Source organism: Gobius niger, assembly GCF_951799975.1.
Source record: "Gobius niger genome assembly, chromosome: 13".
Lineage (NCBI taxonomy): Eukaryota > Metazoa > Chordata > Actinopteri > Gobiiformes > Gobiidae > Gobius > Gobius niger.
In genome coordinates, this window is record NC_136864.1 from 6577888 (window position 1) to 6593440 (window position 15553).

Genomic DNA, 15553 nt, shown 5'->3' on the forward strand with positions numbered 1-15553 from the left:
TCAAACTGAGTGAATTAAAGCAGTACTAAATAACTTGTTTACCTTAATTAATCCCTCAGGGGCTAATTCAAGTGTTAATGGGATGATTGGGGGGTCTTTCATCTCCCCCTGGTGCCTCTGGCCAGAAAACCACAATTGCAACTTCGCTGCCTACGGGTCGGAAGCGCAATACACCCTAATGTAATCACGAAGAAGAAGCTAACAGGCTAACAGGCAAAGCTAACTGTGGGTTAGCACCACTTAAACAGTATTTACAGCCAAGTTTGAGAAAAAAAAAATTGTCTCCATTGTGTAATTGGATGTAGAATATCCCTCTCTCCCTTTGTCTTTTCTGTCAGCGTAGTATTTACTCTCACAGACAATTAATGAGTAAAAAAAACGCAACATGCTATGACACCTGCAGTTGCACTTATGGCCTCTAGGGGCACGAGTTACTTAGTACTGCTTTAAAGAGTGGTTTACAAGATTCCCCACACCTCTAGGCTCGGTTTCTTAAAGCCAGCTCTGTCTCACAATAAAAACACTTCTATAAACTGTTCAAACATTTAGCTTGAAATGTTTGGAACACATAAATGCAAATCCTAGAAGTAGGTGACATATTGCTGAAGGTTGTTCATCCCATTTTTACAGTGTGACTTTGTCTCTACCATTTTCACAAATCTGGGACTCCTGGACTGTACGTCCATTCTACCAAATTAGTATTGTTCCCTTAACATTTCTTCCAAATCAGATCCAATACTGGCACTAGAGCTAAGGGGAGATGCCAATGACCAGGAGCAAACTAAAGTCGGCGCATAGACAGAGAGCACATGGCAGATGATGTAATGCGTGTGATACACAAAGTCAAAATCACTGCAGCTTGATTCTGCCAAAGTTCTTCACTCTAGAACAAAGATGAAAGCATCAAAGAGGTGACATAAATTTTCTCTATGTGACTATAAGAGCAGTTCCGCAGTTAGTATTATCTACGGACTTTACCCTGACAAAACGTGGCAAGTTTGTGAGTCCAATCACTTCCAAATAATGATCAGGGAAAGCAATTTTAGATTTTCTTTTTGGAGATTTCTTTCCGAAACTTTCTCCCATTGAGTTGTTAAAGCCTGAAAGTGTGACATTCCTGTTCCAGAACGTCGAGAACGCAACCTATTAATAATTTTAAAGTCCATCCTGATAATTGTCATTTATGTTTTGGTATTTCTTACAAACACATGATGAAACGTTACCTTTTTTAACCTCCTCCTCTTCTCCTCTGCAGCCCCTCCGGATGCACTGCCGGACCTGCTCGTTGGTCACCAGCTCGGGGCACCTGATCGGGGCCGGCCGGGGCGCTGAGATCGACCGCGCCCAGTGCGTGATCCGCATGAACGACGCGCCCACCTCCCGAGGCTTCTCCCGGGACGTGGGGCGCAGGACCTCGCTCCGCGTCATCGCCCACTCCAGCCTGCAGAGGGTGCTCCGGAGCCGGCACGAGCTGCTCAACTCCAGCCAGGACGCGGTGTTCATCTTCTGGGGCCCGGGCAGCTACATGCGGCGGGACGGGAAGGGCCTCATCTACAACAACCTGCGCCTCATGAGCCAGATCCTGCCCAAGCTCAAGGCCTACGTCATCTCCTGGCAGAAGATGCAGCAGTTCGACGATATCTTCAAGAAGGAGACGGGCAAAGACAGGTGAGGCTCAAAATGACGTTTTATCACCCTCAAACTTTTCACACCAAGTACCATCACTAGGCCGCATTTTGTTGGTGAGAAAATGTAATATTGATCTAAAACTGTGGAGCGCATGTTGGCGTTTGTATCTGTGTGCTATCAGACCCAGTGCTTGTAAAACATTCACTATAAATGTCACCGCGTGATTGAAAAACCTTGGTGTTGGCATTTACAACATCAGGGACCTCTGCCCTTTGGAACGCTGAGTGATCGAGTCCAGGGGCAAGTCCAGTGAAGGGTGACCCACTGCTACAGAGAGCTAACAATATCGATAATAGAAATGCGTGTAGAGCCTGCGGGGATAGAGGGCTATTCATAGTTTTCATCTGAAGGAAAGTAGCTGTGGAGAGGCAGTGCATTCATTAAAATTTGAGTCTGATATAATGTTGGAATAAACTACACATTTCATCATCAAAGCTGAGTGTGAAATAAAGATGCAAAATTAGCTAGTGCCAAAAGTAAACAGTGGGGCGATCACTTATGTAGCTGGTCCTGGGCTGTTCCTGTTCCTAAAGCAAGACTGAAAACTCACCAGCTTAGAACGCCTTTTTTTTTTGCTAGCTGCACACCTGTGTTTTATATGTGTTTTACAGTGATCGAGATGTGTCTATTTTTCTATTTTGTGTTGAAATAGATTTTAGTACTGCACTTTTGTTCAACAGGTGCTGTGTAAAGCACAATGGATATAAAGGTTGATTGATTAAGGTTAAGTTTAAGGTTAGGGTTAAGGTTAAGGTTAAGGTTAAAGTTAAGGTTAAGGTTAGTTAAAGTTAAAGTTAAAGTTAAAGTTAAAGTTAAAGTTAAAGTTAAGGTTAAAGTTAAGGTTAAGGTTAAGTTATACTTTATTAATCCCCTTAGGGAAATTCATTCTCTGCATTTGACCCATCCTCAATGCCACTGGGGCGACCTATAGGAGCAGTGAGCTGCCAGTGTGGGCCGGCGATCGGGGACCCATCTCCATGATGTGGAGCCAGGGCTGGAGGATTAACCTATTGTACATGTTCTTAGTGGTAGGAGAAACCGGAGTACCCGGAGGAAACCTACGTTAAAGAGCAGTGTGGTGGGTCGGGACACAAAAAAGTGGGTCGCAGAACCCTATTCAGTGGGTCATGAGCTTTTCCCAGAAAACATTTCTACCAGAGGCCTGGGAGCTTGAGGGTTCCGGGCAGTATCTTTGCAGTTCCTACAACTGCACTTTTGTAGGAGAAAAGGGGCGGGCACAATTCATGGCATCGCCCACGCGAACTTCCAGAATAAGGTGAATGTCATTGTAAAGCCAGGAACCAGGAGAATTCAATCATTGAGTTAGTTTTAATCTTTGCAAAAATTCTGCGGTTAGTTTAAGAAATAACTGATGTAACATATTTGTGATGATCAGATCACTTAGTGTGAGTTGTTTATATTAATTTAACCTAAAGCCTGTCAAGGATATCTACAGGTCTCTGTGGACAATGGAGACCTGTTGTGGTCTTTGTGGTCAGCAGCGTCTTTCTTTCTGGCCAGCCTCAGTGCAATTTCCTCTTGACATTAATTTAAAAACGATTGCATCAAAGGAGATAAAGCACTAACCGAAAACAGATCCGGAACACAGACGCACACTCAGAGGAGGACGTACAAACCCGTTTCATTTTAAGACCTTGTTTTATGTCACAAAAAGAAGAGACCACTCAGACATTTCAGTAACGACTTTTACACCTTATAAGATCAAAACTGTTGCAGCCTTTTTCATTATGATAGATTATTATTTTTCCCCAAAGCTCCCGTGGCTGCCAATCTAGTGAACCGCGGGACACCTACTACCTGTTGTGAAAGTGCGATGCAATTTATCCCGAGGTTAAAAATAAGCCGACACATATATAACATGCAGAGAAGTGTGAGCAGGCGGGGAGAGGATCAGCTGTCAATGAAATATGATGGAAATATGCCGCGTGACACTGTTGGTTTTATGAGCGGAGAGAAGCGTTAGCGACAGGAGCTGGCAGATGGTGCGAGGAAATGTAAAACTGTCATGTCAGGATGGAGAGGAGAGGCAGGCGTTAATGATATTACCAAATGTATGTTCATGTTGGATTTTGAAATGTTTGTTTGGTAGCTCTTTACCAACCGCATTGTTTCTTATTATCTAAAATGATGTCAGACAGAGGGAAATCAGATTGAAAATGCCTTTATTGATTCACATGGTGCAGACATGGGAGTATCCAGTATCCAGAGAAAAAAGAAGCTTTGAATTAGAAAGAAGAATGATATCATAATTTTGAAATCTTTACAAACCTCATAAGATTCAGAATATACAATTATCATCATGGTACTGCACAACCTAAATAAAAAAGATAAATTCAACTCATAACAAAACACACATAAAAACATCTTGCAGTTAAACCCTGTTAATGTCATGTAATGTCAAAATAGTGTAGTGTATTTCCAGGCAGAAAAGCCATGACATTGATCATAGAACAGATAAGCCAAAAATATTAAAACCATTCATCAACAGAGATTTTGGCGCCGCCCCATAACCCACTGAACATAATCTCACAACCAGAGGCGGGTCACGTAGAAATATTTACTCAAGAATTAAAAAGTAATGCCCAAAATAACTACTCAATTATCATTTTCCCCAGATACTTTTTTACTCTTATTTGAGTACTGTGAGTAACTGAGCATAAAAGTCTGATTTTGATATAAAGGATGAGAAACAAAACAGGAAATGATGTAAAAATCCTAGTATTTCCCAAAAAAAAGAAGCACAAACTACATCTATTTTATGTCGACATAAAGCTTACCTTAAGACATTGTACCGAGCAAAATTTAGTACGATGCAATCCGCTTTGTCTGTCGTACTTATGTAGTACATGCACAATGGAGTAATGTGTAATAGAACCTTGAAGGTAAATGGTCTCAACGTATATAAGCGCTCTTCCACCTACATCATGCACTCAAAGCTCTTTACAGCAAGGATCCACTCATTCACTCTCTCATGCATGCACTAGTGTACACAGACACTCGAGGCAAGGAGGGTGAAGTGTCTTGCCCAAGGACACAAGGACAGTGTGCACCTGACCTTCCAATCATGAGACAACCCGCTCTGCCATCTGCACCGCTGTCGCCCCAGGTACATAATGCAATAAGACCGTTAGAGGGTTAGAATTAGGGAACTACAAATACATATCATTCCATCTTGTATTATAAGTTGTTACACATTTTTACGTAGCACATGACATTACGCTAAACCGGGAAGTGCACGGGCGGATCTAGAGGGTGGCACGGGGGGGCAGCTGCCTCCCCATTGATGTCAGCCAGGTTTTGTCATTGTCTGGAACTGTTTAAACTGTAGTATAGTCATCAACCTGGCACTTTACAAATGCATTGTTTCAAAGACTAGTTGCTATCCAGATTTTAAAGCCTGATTCATTTCATATTTTTCTTGGTCTTTGTAACCAATGTCATGTCTCACATCTGTTTTAGAAGCTACTTGGTGCTCACAGAGGCTCACTCTCAGTTAGTACTTTTTTCTGACAGGACAAAGAATTCTAACAACTGTATAGCTAAATAAGAGGCCAACTCCTGTGGCTCCCAAGATGATGATTTTGTTTGTTAAGGTGTAAATTCTACCTGAGTTTGAAACCCCCTACTTATATTAAGGACAATGCCTCTATGTGTATATAATTTAGGCTCATCTTGCATCTAAACAGAAAAAAATGCCTTGTGATCAAGCAAAACTTGCCATAAAACATTCAACATTGTAAAATATGTTGCCACCCCAGAAAGTATCCCTGACCCTGTTTGCCGCCCCGTGATTTTTTTCTAGATCCGCCCCTGGGGTAGTGTAAAATAAAGTGTTACCCTTTTTTTACTTGAGCAAGAATACAGATACTTCATTATAATATTACTCAAGTAGAAGTAAAAAGGACCATATGATAAAATTACTAAAGTTTTATCAGTAGTTGTACAGCTACTTCAAAAAGTTGCTCAAGTACTTGTGTAAATGTAACTGAGTACTATACCCGCCTATGCTCACAACCCAACCACATAAGAACCACTAAAAAGCCCTTTACCTGATTACTTCTTTCTTCTTTTGTTTCTACTACAAAAAATGAACGAAGAAGCCTCTAAAATAAAATATTTGTTGTGGCCCAAGCTCATTCCTAACTTTTGTAACATACATTACAATACAGCAACATTTCAGGGTCACATAAATACTAGAAAACTACTCAGGTATAGTACCTTTAAATATAATCAAATATAACACAGGAATGCCACTCCCAATATATGTCATGCATGAAGTATTTACGTTGAATAACGAAACAGAAACAAACCTGTGTGTGTCTGTAAAAGCTGCGTAACATCTGCGTGATATTAAATAACCTTTGTGGAATTGTATAATGATTCTCTGGCCTCTGTCTGTGGCGTCTCTGATTGTTATTATGGGTGATGGCCTGACTGAGTTAATGAGGGTGGTGTGGCCGTCTAAATAACACTTGCTCTAACAGGTGTCCCCCGTGTTCCACTTCCGAGCCCCAACCACTCATTAAAGCAGCACCGTCTTCTCAAATTACAATCTTTTTCCCAATTTACAATTTGACACAGTGAAATCTTCCATTAAACCGGCTCTTGTCCCTGCTGTTCTGCACTGATAGAGGCTTTTACACTTTATTAGAGCAAGGATCCGGAGTTAATTAAGGTTTGTAAGAAACATTATGGTGATTTCTCAACTTTTAACTGAATAGATATTACAAAATAGTTTCGGTGTTGAGTTACTGTTTTGGCTCTTCCTTTCGCGTGGTGGATGAAGCAGCTAGTGTTCTGCAAAAGCCGCAAGGACGACATCAAGCGGTAAAGAACAAAGCTGATTTTTGAGTTTGGGGAAATGTGCAGTTCCGTTAATCCAGACTCCAGCGTAAAGAGGCTGAGTGAAGGTGGTCTGGACTCTGTGGAGGAGCTTCATACTTTGGTCCTGAATGCTGTAAAACGCCAGGACCCCTGCGCCGTGGTCCATGTAAACCCCGATTCTGGACGAGATCGGACCTGAGACCTCAGACTGGACTGAGTTGAAGTAAAATGAATAACTGTTTGGCGAACAGTACAAGGCCCAGGATTTATCGTTGTTTCCGAATGCATATTCCTTGGCGTGTCCTTTCCTTGTAATATCCCTGTATGAAACTGCTATACGTGCCCACTTCCTGCTCCACTCCACCTCCCAGTAGCAGCGGCCCGTCAGACTCTCTCTGCTCAGGACTTGAGCCCAGTAACTGAATCTATCTGGATGAGCAGGATAAGTCTGTGCTGTCCACGTAGCTGTTGCTCTTCTGTTTCCATCAGACAAAGACAGCCATGTGCTGACTGTGTTTGGGTCCAGAGTGATGCTTGTTGAATAGAATAAGAAGTCATTTCTGGTGCTGGGTTCAACTGGTGACAGTAAAACATCCACTCGACTCAGAGCCAGTGTGATGTTGGATACGCTTGCCTCCAGAGTGAGCTGCAGTTTGTCCTTGAGTGCAGACACCGCTGTGGTCACATCTTCAAAGTAGCGACGGGGCCCTGCCTGAATCCTGTGTGGCTCTGTCATCTGTGAGTCTTTGGCCACTGTTGGATAGAATCGTAGAAACTGATTGTTGTCCGGTGTGAGGGACAGTGTGTCCAGCTCAGAGATGCTCTTCTTCAGCTCAGTGACATCCCGCTGCAGATTGTCTTGAAACTCTTTGACGCGTCTGAGTTGGGTTTGCTCCTCGGATTGGATCTGCAGCTCCACTTCAGAGCGTCTCTTCTCCAGGAGGAGGGCCATCTCTCTGAACCAGCCCCAACTGCGTTGCTCTGCTACCTTGGCAGAGCGGCTGATGTCCTGAGCCTCCTGTCTGAGTGTCTCCAGGTCTGTCTCTTTGTGCTGGAGGCTCTGGACCAGCAGGGTCCTTTGAGCCGGAAGCTCCTCCTGCCTCTGAGCCCTCTCTGCTGCAGCCGTCACTGTGTCGTGGCCTTTGTGTTGGTCCACAGAGCAGAGAGCGCAGATGAGCTGCTGATCGGTGCGGCAGAACATCTTCTTCACCTCGTCGTGTTTAGAGCAGATGTTTTCTTGAAGCATATCGGTGGGCGCCACCAGCTGGTGTTTTTGTAACATTGCAGCATCATAATGAGGCTGGAGGTGGTCCTCACAGTATGAAGCCACACACTGCAGACAGGACTTGACTGCTTTCAGCTTCCTCCCAGTGCAGACGTCACAGGGCACATCCTGAGCTCCGGCATAGCAGTGGTCAGCAGGTCGCTCTGTGAGCCCAGTCTTCTTCAGCTGCTCCACTAAACCTGCTAACATGATGTTTTTGACCAGCACAGGCCTGGGGCTGAAGCTCTCTCTGCATTCAGGACACTTGTAGTTGACGTTCTGTTGGTCCCAGTGCTGGTTAATGCACTTCATGCAGTAGCTGTGTCCACAGGGAATAGTCACTGGACTCTTCATCAGATCCAAACAGACAGGACAAAGAAAGTCTTCTTGGTAGTGAGCTTTTTGTGCCATTTCTCCGTTGATAAGAGCGACTGAGTTTGACTTTGACACAATGACACCTAAATGTAGAGTGTTGTGAAGGAGACTGCTGCACAATGCTCTGTGTGAATCTGAGGAGGATACAAGGGGCGGGGCAGAAAACTGGCATGAGTTTACCTTTGTGTCATCCCATGGTGGATGTGGGGCGTTGTCCTGGAAACTTGCCCAAAATTAAGAATGAGCAACAATGTGAAATGTAAGACTTTCCAAAAATTGATGAGAAAACTTGCCTCACACACGACTCATATGTGTTATAATAGTTATAATATGCCTTTAAACCCATTAGACACATATGAGCTTTGACATAAAGTAGTTGTTCACACGATACTACATTCCACTCTGAGGCCTCACCCAAGTCTCACCCACAGAGCCAAGCCTTACAGAGAGAACTGTTCAAACGAGTCGGGCATGCATAAGTATTCATACAACGTGAATTAATACTTTGTGGAACCCCCTCTTGTTGCAATAACATCAGAAAGTCTTTTGGGGTATGGACTGTACAAGATTTGCACATTTTAGCCCGTTCCTCTTTACAAAACAACTCAAGCTTTGTTAAATTAGAAGGAGAGCGTTTGTGAACAGCAGTTTTCACGACTTTCCACAGATTTTTAATAGGATTTAGGTCAGGACTTTGACCGGGCCATTCTAACACAATATGTTTTTTTTTTTTAACATTCCATTGTAGATTTGTCTTTGTGTTTAGGGTCATTGTCCTGCTGGAAGGTGAATCTCCGTCCCAGCCTCAGTTCTCTTGCTGACTCCAGCAGGTTTTCCTCAAAAATATCCCTGTATTTGGCTCCATCCATCTTCCCAACTATTCATACAATCTCCCCAGTCCCCGCTGAGGAAAGCAGCCCCACAGCATGATGCTCCCCCCCGTATATTTGACACTGGGGATGGTGCACTCAGGACGATGAGCAGTGTTAGGTTTGCTCCATACATAACGTTTTGCATTTGGGCCAAAAAGTTTCATTTTTGTCTCATCTGACCAAACCTCCTTCTTCCACATGGAGCTGTGTCCTCCATATGACTTCTAGAAACTTCAAATGGGATTTATTATGGTCTGCTTTCAATAATGGCTTTCTTCTTCCACTCGTCCATGAAGGCCAGATTTGTGTATGGTACGACTTATAGTTGTCCCATGTACAGATTCCCCCAGCTCAGCGGCAGGACTTCACAGTTCCTCCAGAGTTATCTTGGGGCACTTGGTTGCATTTCTGACCAGTGTTCTCCTTGTTCGGTCTGTTAGTTTAGGTGGACGGCCTTGTCTTGGTAAGTTGGCAGTGGTGCTATACTCTTTCCATTTCTGAATGATGGATTGAACAGTGCTCCATGAGATGTTCAAATCTTGGGAACGTATAACTTAACGCTGCTTTAAACTTTATCCCTGACCTCTCTGGTGTGCTCCTTGATGTTGTTTAGTGACCAATGCGCTCTGACCATAGCTCTGAGGCCCTCACAGAACAGCTGAAATTATACTGAGAGTAGATTACGCACAGGTGGACTCTATTAAATAGTTAGGGCAAGGTGTGAACATTGTGCTGTCATTAGGAATGTTATAAAGGTAATTTAATGCACTCAGAAAAATGCTGCATGAATACTTATGCAAGCCCCACTTTTCACTTTTCTATTTTAAATAACAGAATCATGTATCATTTTGCTTTCACTTCACAGTTGTCTGTTACCTGTTTGTGAACTTTGAGTAAAAACTTTATGTTTATGGTTGTAAAGATGAGAAAATGTGGAAAAGTTCATGGTGTATTAGTACTTTCAAGAGGCACTGAAAATGTAGGGTGCTGTGAAGGACACTGCTGCACAATGCTCTGTGTGGATCTGAGGAGGATAAAGGAAGCACAGAGCGAGCCGTGTGACAGAGGGCGGGGCCGAAAACTGGCACGAGTTTACATATCTTTGTATCATTCCATGGTGTTTGTTGGACATTATCCTGGGAACTTGCTCCAAATCAAGATTGAGCAACAATGTGAAATGTAAGACTTTCCAAAATCAATGAGAAAACTAACCTCACACACGACTCATATGTATCATCTATAGTTGATTCCCCGGACAGATCCATGTAGGGTTATCATATGCCTTTAAACTCATTAGACACATATTAACTTAACTTGATATAAAATAGTTGTTCACATGATACTACATTCCACTTTGAGGCCTCACCCAAGTCTCACCCACAGAGCCAAGCCTCACAGAGAGAACTGTTCAAACGGGACAGTCCGGTTCCGCTGCATTCAGACATGCATCAAGATTAAACACACGGCTATCCTGGTTAAATAAAGGTCAATAAACATTTAAAATCAACGCAAAACCTTTAAATGTACCGTTTGTGATTGACACAGACTGAACAAAGCAGCCAGGTCAGGAGTTGACCTAAGCCTATTATGCACAACTCACGACTGACGCTGGAACACAATTTCGTTGTATGTTTGTACAATGACAAATAAAGCACTGACTGACTCACTTAGGTTGATGAGGGAAGGAGAGCCCCTGGAGGAAACACACCAGGATGCATGGAGAGCACGGAACCAGTAGCTTCTTGCAGAGGTGAAAGTGTTAAGTGTCATTCAGCCCCCATACCGCTGCTAAGGCCCATAGTTTCGGCTACTTTTATAGCATTCACTTTGTCAAAAAGAGCAGGCCCGTTGTTGACTTTGAAGAAACTCCCAAATTACCGGCAGATGGACGTTTGATCGATGTATAATGAAAGCAGATGGCGGACCATGATCTACTTTAAACCCGTGTTAGGACTGCTCCGCTCTGAACTGAAGAGAAGTGCAGACTGACAGACCCGCTTAGCTTGCGAGACACGTAGCGTGGGCTAATGCTAATGCTAATGAGCGCTACCCAGCTGTTTCATTTGGGGCTAATTACACTGTGCTCCGCCACACGACCTTTAGCTCGCAGCAGGAAACTGCTTCAATGTCATTTAAGCTCAGACACGGCAGCGTAGACGTTTGGGAAGTGGTCATGTTTCCGGTGAGGGGCGAAATGTTTCATTCATTTATGTCAATCAGACTGACCTGTTTTTATATTGGATCACTGTGTCTTTATAAATTACTTCGAACAAACACAGCTTGCTCTGTAGAGTATTTGCTGTTGTATTACTGATAGGTTGTTTTATATGCTACAGAGGTTTCTTTAAAGGAACAGGCCACTGTCTTTACATACTGAGATATTTTCTTACCTGAGCTTAGACGAGTTGATGTGTACCTGTCTGGTCTTTGTGCGTGCACTCAGTCACACACAACAACCAAAGATGTCGTTAGCATTTGGCCTCTCCCAGTATATTCCTATAGCTCCAAACAGGGTGAAGTTAGAAGCGACTAAGCTCTTCCATGGGCACAAAGACCAGACAGATAACCATCAACTCGTCTAAGCTCAGGTAAGAACATATCTCAGAATGGAAAAACAGTGGCCTGTTCCTTAAAGAATGTTGGCTGTCATGAAGACTGAAATATCTACCTCCCTCATTGACATTTAGAGATTGTGGCCATAGCCTATAAAATGGAAGCAAATAAACATTTAAAAGCATCTGAAACAATGGAAATGTTGACGATTTTACCATGTTGTTCCATTGCCACCTGTTCCCTGTAATCTTTGAGGCTTCTGAGCAGTTAAAAATTAAAAGCAAAGTGACAGCAGCTATTCAAACACAAAACAGGAAGAGTGTTACATATTGTGAAAATTAAGTGGCTTTCTTTGAAAAAGGAATAAAAGCTTATGTTGCGCTGCAAACTAGATTGTCGCAATCTCACACAAATCCATCTCTGTAGGTTGAAGCTGCCTCAGATCGACTCTCGACAGTTGTGTTTTATTGATACTTATTAACATCACAGTGACAACAGAAAAACACTGCTGCAATTACTCATATATTTGATCTAAATACATGTGTGCATCTATTGTTTTTTAGGGTTTCTGGTATGGAGATGATTCGAAGTAGAGAAAACCTACCAGAAACCCCAAAACAATTGATCCTGGAGCGTCCTAGAGGCCAATGTGATGGAAAGTAAAGACCCCATGCTGACCCCTCATACGGTCACTGAAAGGTCGATTATGCACTAATGTCTGGATTGAAAAAAGTACATAGTGAACCTTAAACGGCTTTAGCTTTTTATCGTTTAGCTGTGGTTGGCTATAGAGATGGCATCTCTGGAATCGCCCATATATGGTCATGTTAGAAAACAGTTAAAGGGAAAACAATCTAAACTTTCTCTAATTATTCAAAAACTACTTTAACAAATGCTGAATTATGAATATAGTTTTCTACCCAATAAAGATACAAAGACATGGGGAGGAGCAAAGTGGTTCAACGGCCCATAAATACATAAATAACGGATAATGCTAACATCGGACACTTGCACCAATTGCACTCAAAATACACCGGACACCTATACCCATGCCCTTTGGTTTTGCCCACCCATTTTACAATTCTGGAAAACAGTCACATCTTCCATCTCTTCACTTCTAGGCTGCCACATCCCAATGTCCCCCTCCCTTTGCTTACTTGGTGAGCTTACTCAGCTAGGTACCACACAACCAAATAAAAACATCCTACTGGTAGCGCTAACCATCGCCAAGAAAACTATCCTCATGAATTGGAAATCAAGGTTAAAAATAAACATTGCAATGTGGAAAAACATGTTGAGTGAACATATATCATTACAGAACCCACAAAATTGTCCCAACCATCCCACTATAGAACCCGTCTGCCTCTGGTCATCGATTACTACATCACTACACGACTCCTCTAAATTGTAAACTGTTATTATCTCTTCCTATGAACATACATTATTTATTTATTTATTTATTTAGTTTTACTTATTTAATTTTATTATAATTATTATTTATCCTTTTGTTACTTTGTCTTCCTTGTCTTCAAATCCCTCTATTTATTTTATATATCTTATTTTATATGTCTTGTTTGTATTTTTATATTGAGTTATCTGTATCATTTTGTTTGCATATATTCGTATCATTACTCTATGACTATAATGTGATTATATTATTATGATTATTACTATTATTATTACTATTACAATTACTACAACTATTATTTATATTATTATTATTATTACTATTATTTCTTGTATAACAAATTCCACGTTGGTAAATCATGGTAAATCATGTTAAGTATCATTAGTATCATAGGCCGAATCATAATTTTACAAATAAAAAGAGGAAGAAAGGAGGCCAGTCAATAAGAATAATAATAACAATAATAAACAAATGAATTATTTTATATTTTATAAAATAAAACATTAAGGAGCTCTGGAATAAGGCTCCCCCACCTGCATCATGTACTACCCTATGAGTTTTTAACTGCACCACATACCACAAAGTTTTTAATGCACCACACAAGGACAGAGATGCAGGTGGGGGTGGGCAGAACTTAATATTGTAATTTCCTGTTTGTTCTCTCCCTTTTCTTCCTCCAATCTTGAATGTTTACCCTTCCTCATGTTCATTACCCCATTCAGTTTACCTTTACCTCATTATTATTGTGTCCTTACTATTATTTGTTACTATCATCATTTTTTCATGTTCCACGATTTGTTTCCCATGATTTATTATTTGCTTTCATCTTTTTTGTTGTGTTTTCTCTCTTACTCATATTGCACACCTACTCAGCACACACACCACACATCCACGCAGAACCCAAGAACGAATAATCAAATATGTACCCTACCCTTATGTGTCTTCCCTTTGTCTATGTGCTATTTGTAAGCTGTGTTTTATGTCAATAAAAAAAAAAAAAAAAAAAAAAAAATTGTGACTAACCCAGCGTTATCCCAGGAGGAATATCTAGGCTAGGCTTTCTGGTGCTACCAAAAGGTCTCCCATCCAAGAACCGACCAGGCCCTTCCCTGCTTAGCTTCCAAGATCTGACGGGATTGAGCAGAGCAAAGGCAGCATGACGGAGACATTTTGCGTTGGATTATTTATTCAGTCTTCACACTTGTCTGCCAATCTGCGCCAACAGCCTTTCCCACACGTTTTCAACTACATGAGATCGAACCGTTTACCACCTTAACCACTGTTGGCTAATGATTTTATTTTCCTCACTAAATTAACTTGTTCAGTCACTGCTACCTGACCATTTAAATCAAGTGTTGCCTTTTTTTTTTTAGGTCAACACCTCGAAGCTTATTAAGAGCCAAAAATGCAGCGCACACTTTTCAGACGCGCGGCTTTACAAAATAATTAGCCGTGTTATAAGAGTGTGAAATTCTCTTGACAGACTTTATTTCAGGCACAAATTGTAATCGTGAAAACAACATCCTCTCCGCACAGTCTCCTCCGCGGCTCGTTAATATCCCGCTCGCGTTCTCTTCACGGTGGATTTTCATAAAGTGATCGAAACAGGAAAAGCACTCGTGTTTGCCGGCGCTGGGAGGAATTCTCTGTTTGATAACAATTACACAAATCCCTGTAAATCTCCAGCAAAAATTAATGTTTGATTAATTATCTCTGTAAAGGAGACGAGGAGAGAGGAGGGAAAGAGACTCGGCTCGGCTGCTTCAGTCGGCATCACGAGGATAAGCCTGCGATTTCCAAAAACAGATGGAGGCGGAAAACTTGTTGCTGTAATAAACCGACACTGAGGACTCGGATTGAAATCTGTTTTTTCGCTTAGACGTTCAGATTTCCATTTGTTTTAGTCTCATGTGGGAGGGGAAGTGTCCCTCATGCACACATTTACAATCTAGTATAGTTTCAATTATTTTTTCATTTGGACGCAGTTTAATCAGGAATCAGTTTTTAAGAAATGTTTTTTTTTTTTCCTTTGTTTTTCAACGAGAGTCCTGGTTTCAAGAAGAAGAAAGACAGTTTTTGGAGGCGTATAGCTTTTTACTCGGTTGTGGCAGCAACATTTGTACGGAGAATCAGTGGCCAAACTAAAGATGCACTTTAAGCGGCATGTGCCTCATTGTACTTTTGGGCCATCGGGGGGAAAATATGTAAGGGCTAATGCAAAGCGGGTGTCCATTATCAGAAATAACTGGATGACACGGAGGCGTGAACTGTCCGACACGAAGCGGAGGAGATATAACTAGAGTCCAGTTATATCTGATAATGGACACCCCGGAGTGCATTATCCCACTTATACCATGGTCCAACTGAAACTGTTCATTGGGGCCTGTTTGCTTTTTTTTTAAGTCCTGGGAAGGAGTTATTTCACTTTTTAAGCTGTTTAACCTGAAGCTAGTTCCAGCTAAATTGTTTATCGTTACTATGGAAACAGCGGCTGTGGACGTGATCTAACTGTTGCCGGGTGTATAAAAATAATATCACTTTTTAACG

The 15553-nt window shown here is 41.9% G+C and overlaps 2 protein-coding genes across 2 annotated transcripts in view; one reads left to right on the top strand and one right to left on the bottom strand.

Annotated features, from left to right (window-relative positions):
• Window positions 1–15553, top strand: part of st6galnac5a (ST6 (alpha-N-acetyl-neuraminyl-2,3-beta-galactosyl-1,3)-N-acetylgalactosaminide alpha-2,6-sialyltransferase 5a) — a 134031-nt gene that overhangs the window by 82796 nt on the left and 35682 nt on the right. Inside the window, exon 3 of the mRNA XM_079569853.1 lies at window positions 1256–1668. Within this exon, the coding sequence (XP_079425979.1) occupies window positions 1256–1668 (413 nt within the window). The remainder of the gene's footprint in view (window positions 1–1255; window positions 1669–15553) is intronic.
• LOC306972777 (tripartite motif-containing protein 16-like) lies at window positions 6500–8297 on the bottom strand (the record flags this gene model as incomplete). Its single annotated transcript, XM_079569483.1, has 1 exon — window positions 6500–8297. The coding sequence occupies exon 1, from the start codon at window positions 8207–8209 to the stop codon at window positions 6500–6502; it is 1710 nt and encodes a 569-aa protein (XP_079425609.1). The 5' UTR covers window positions 8210–8297.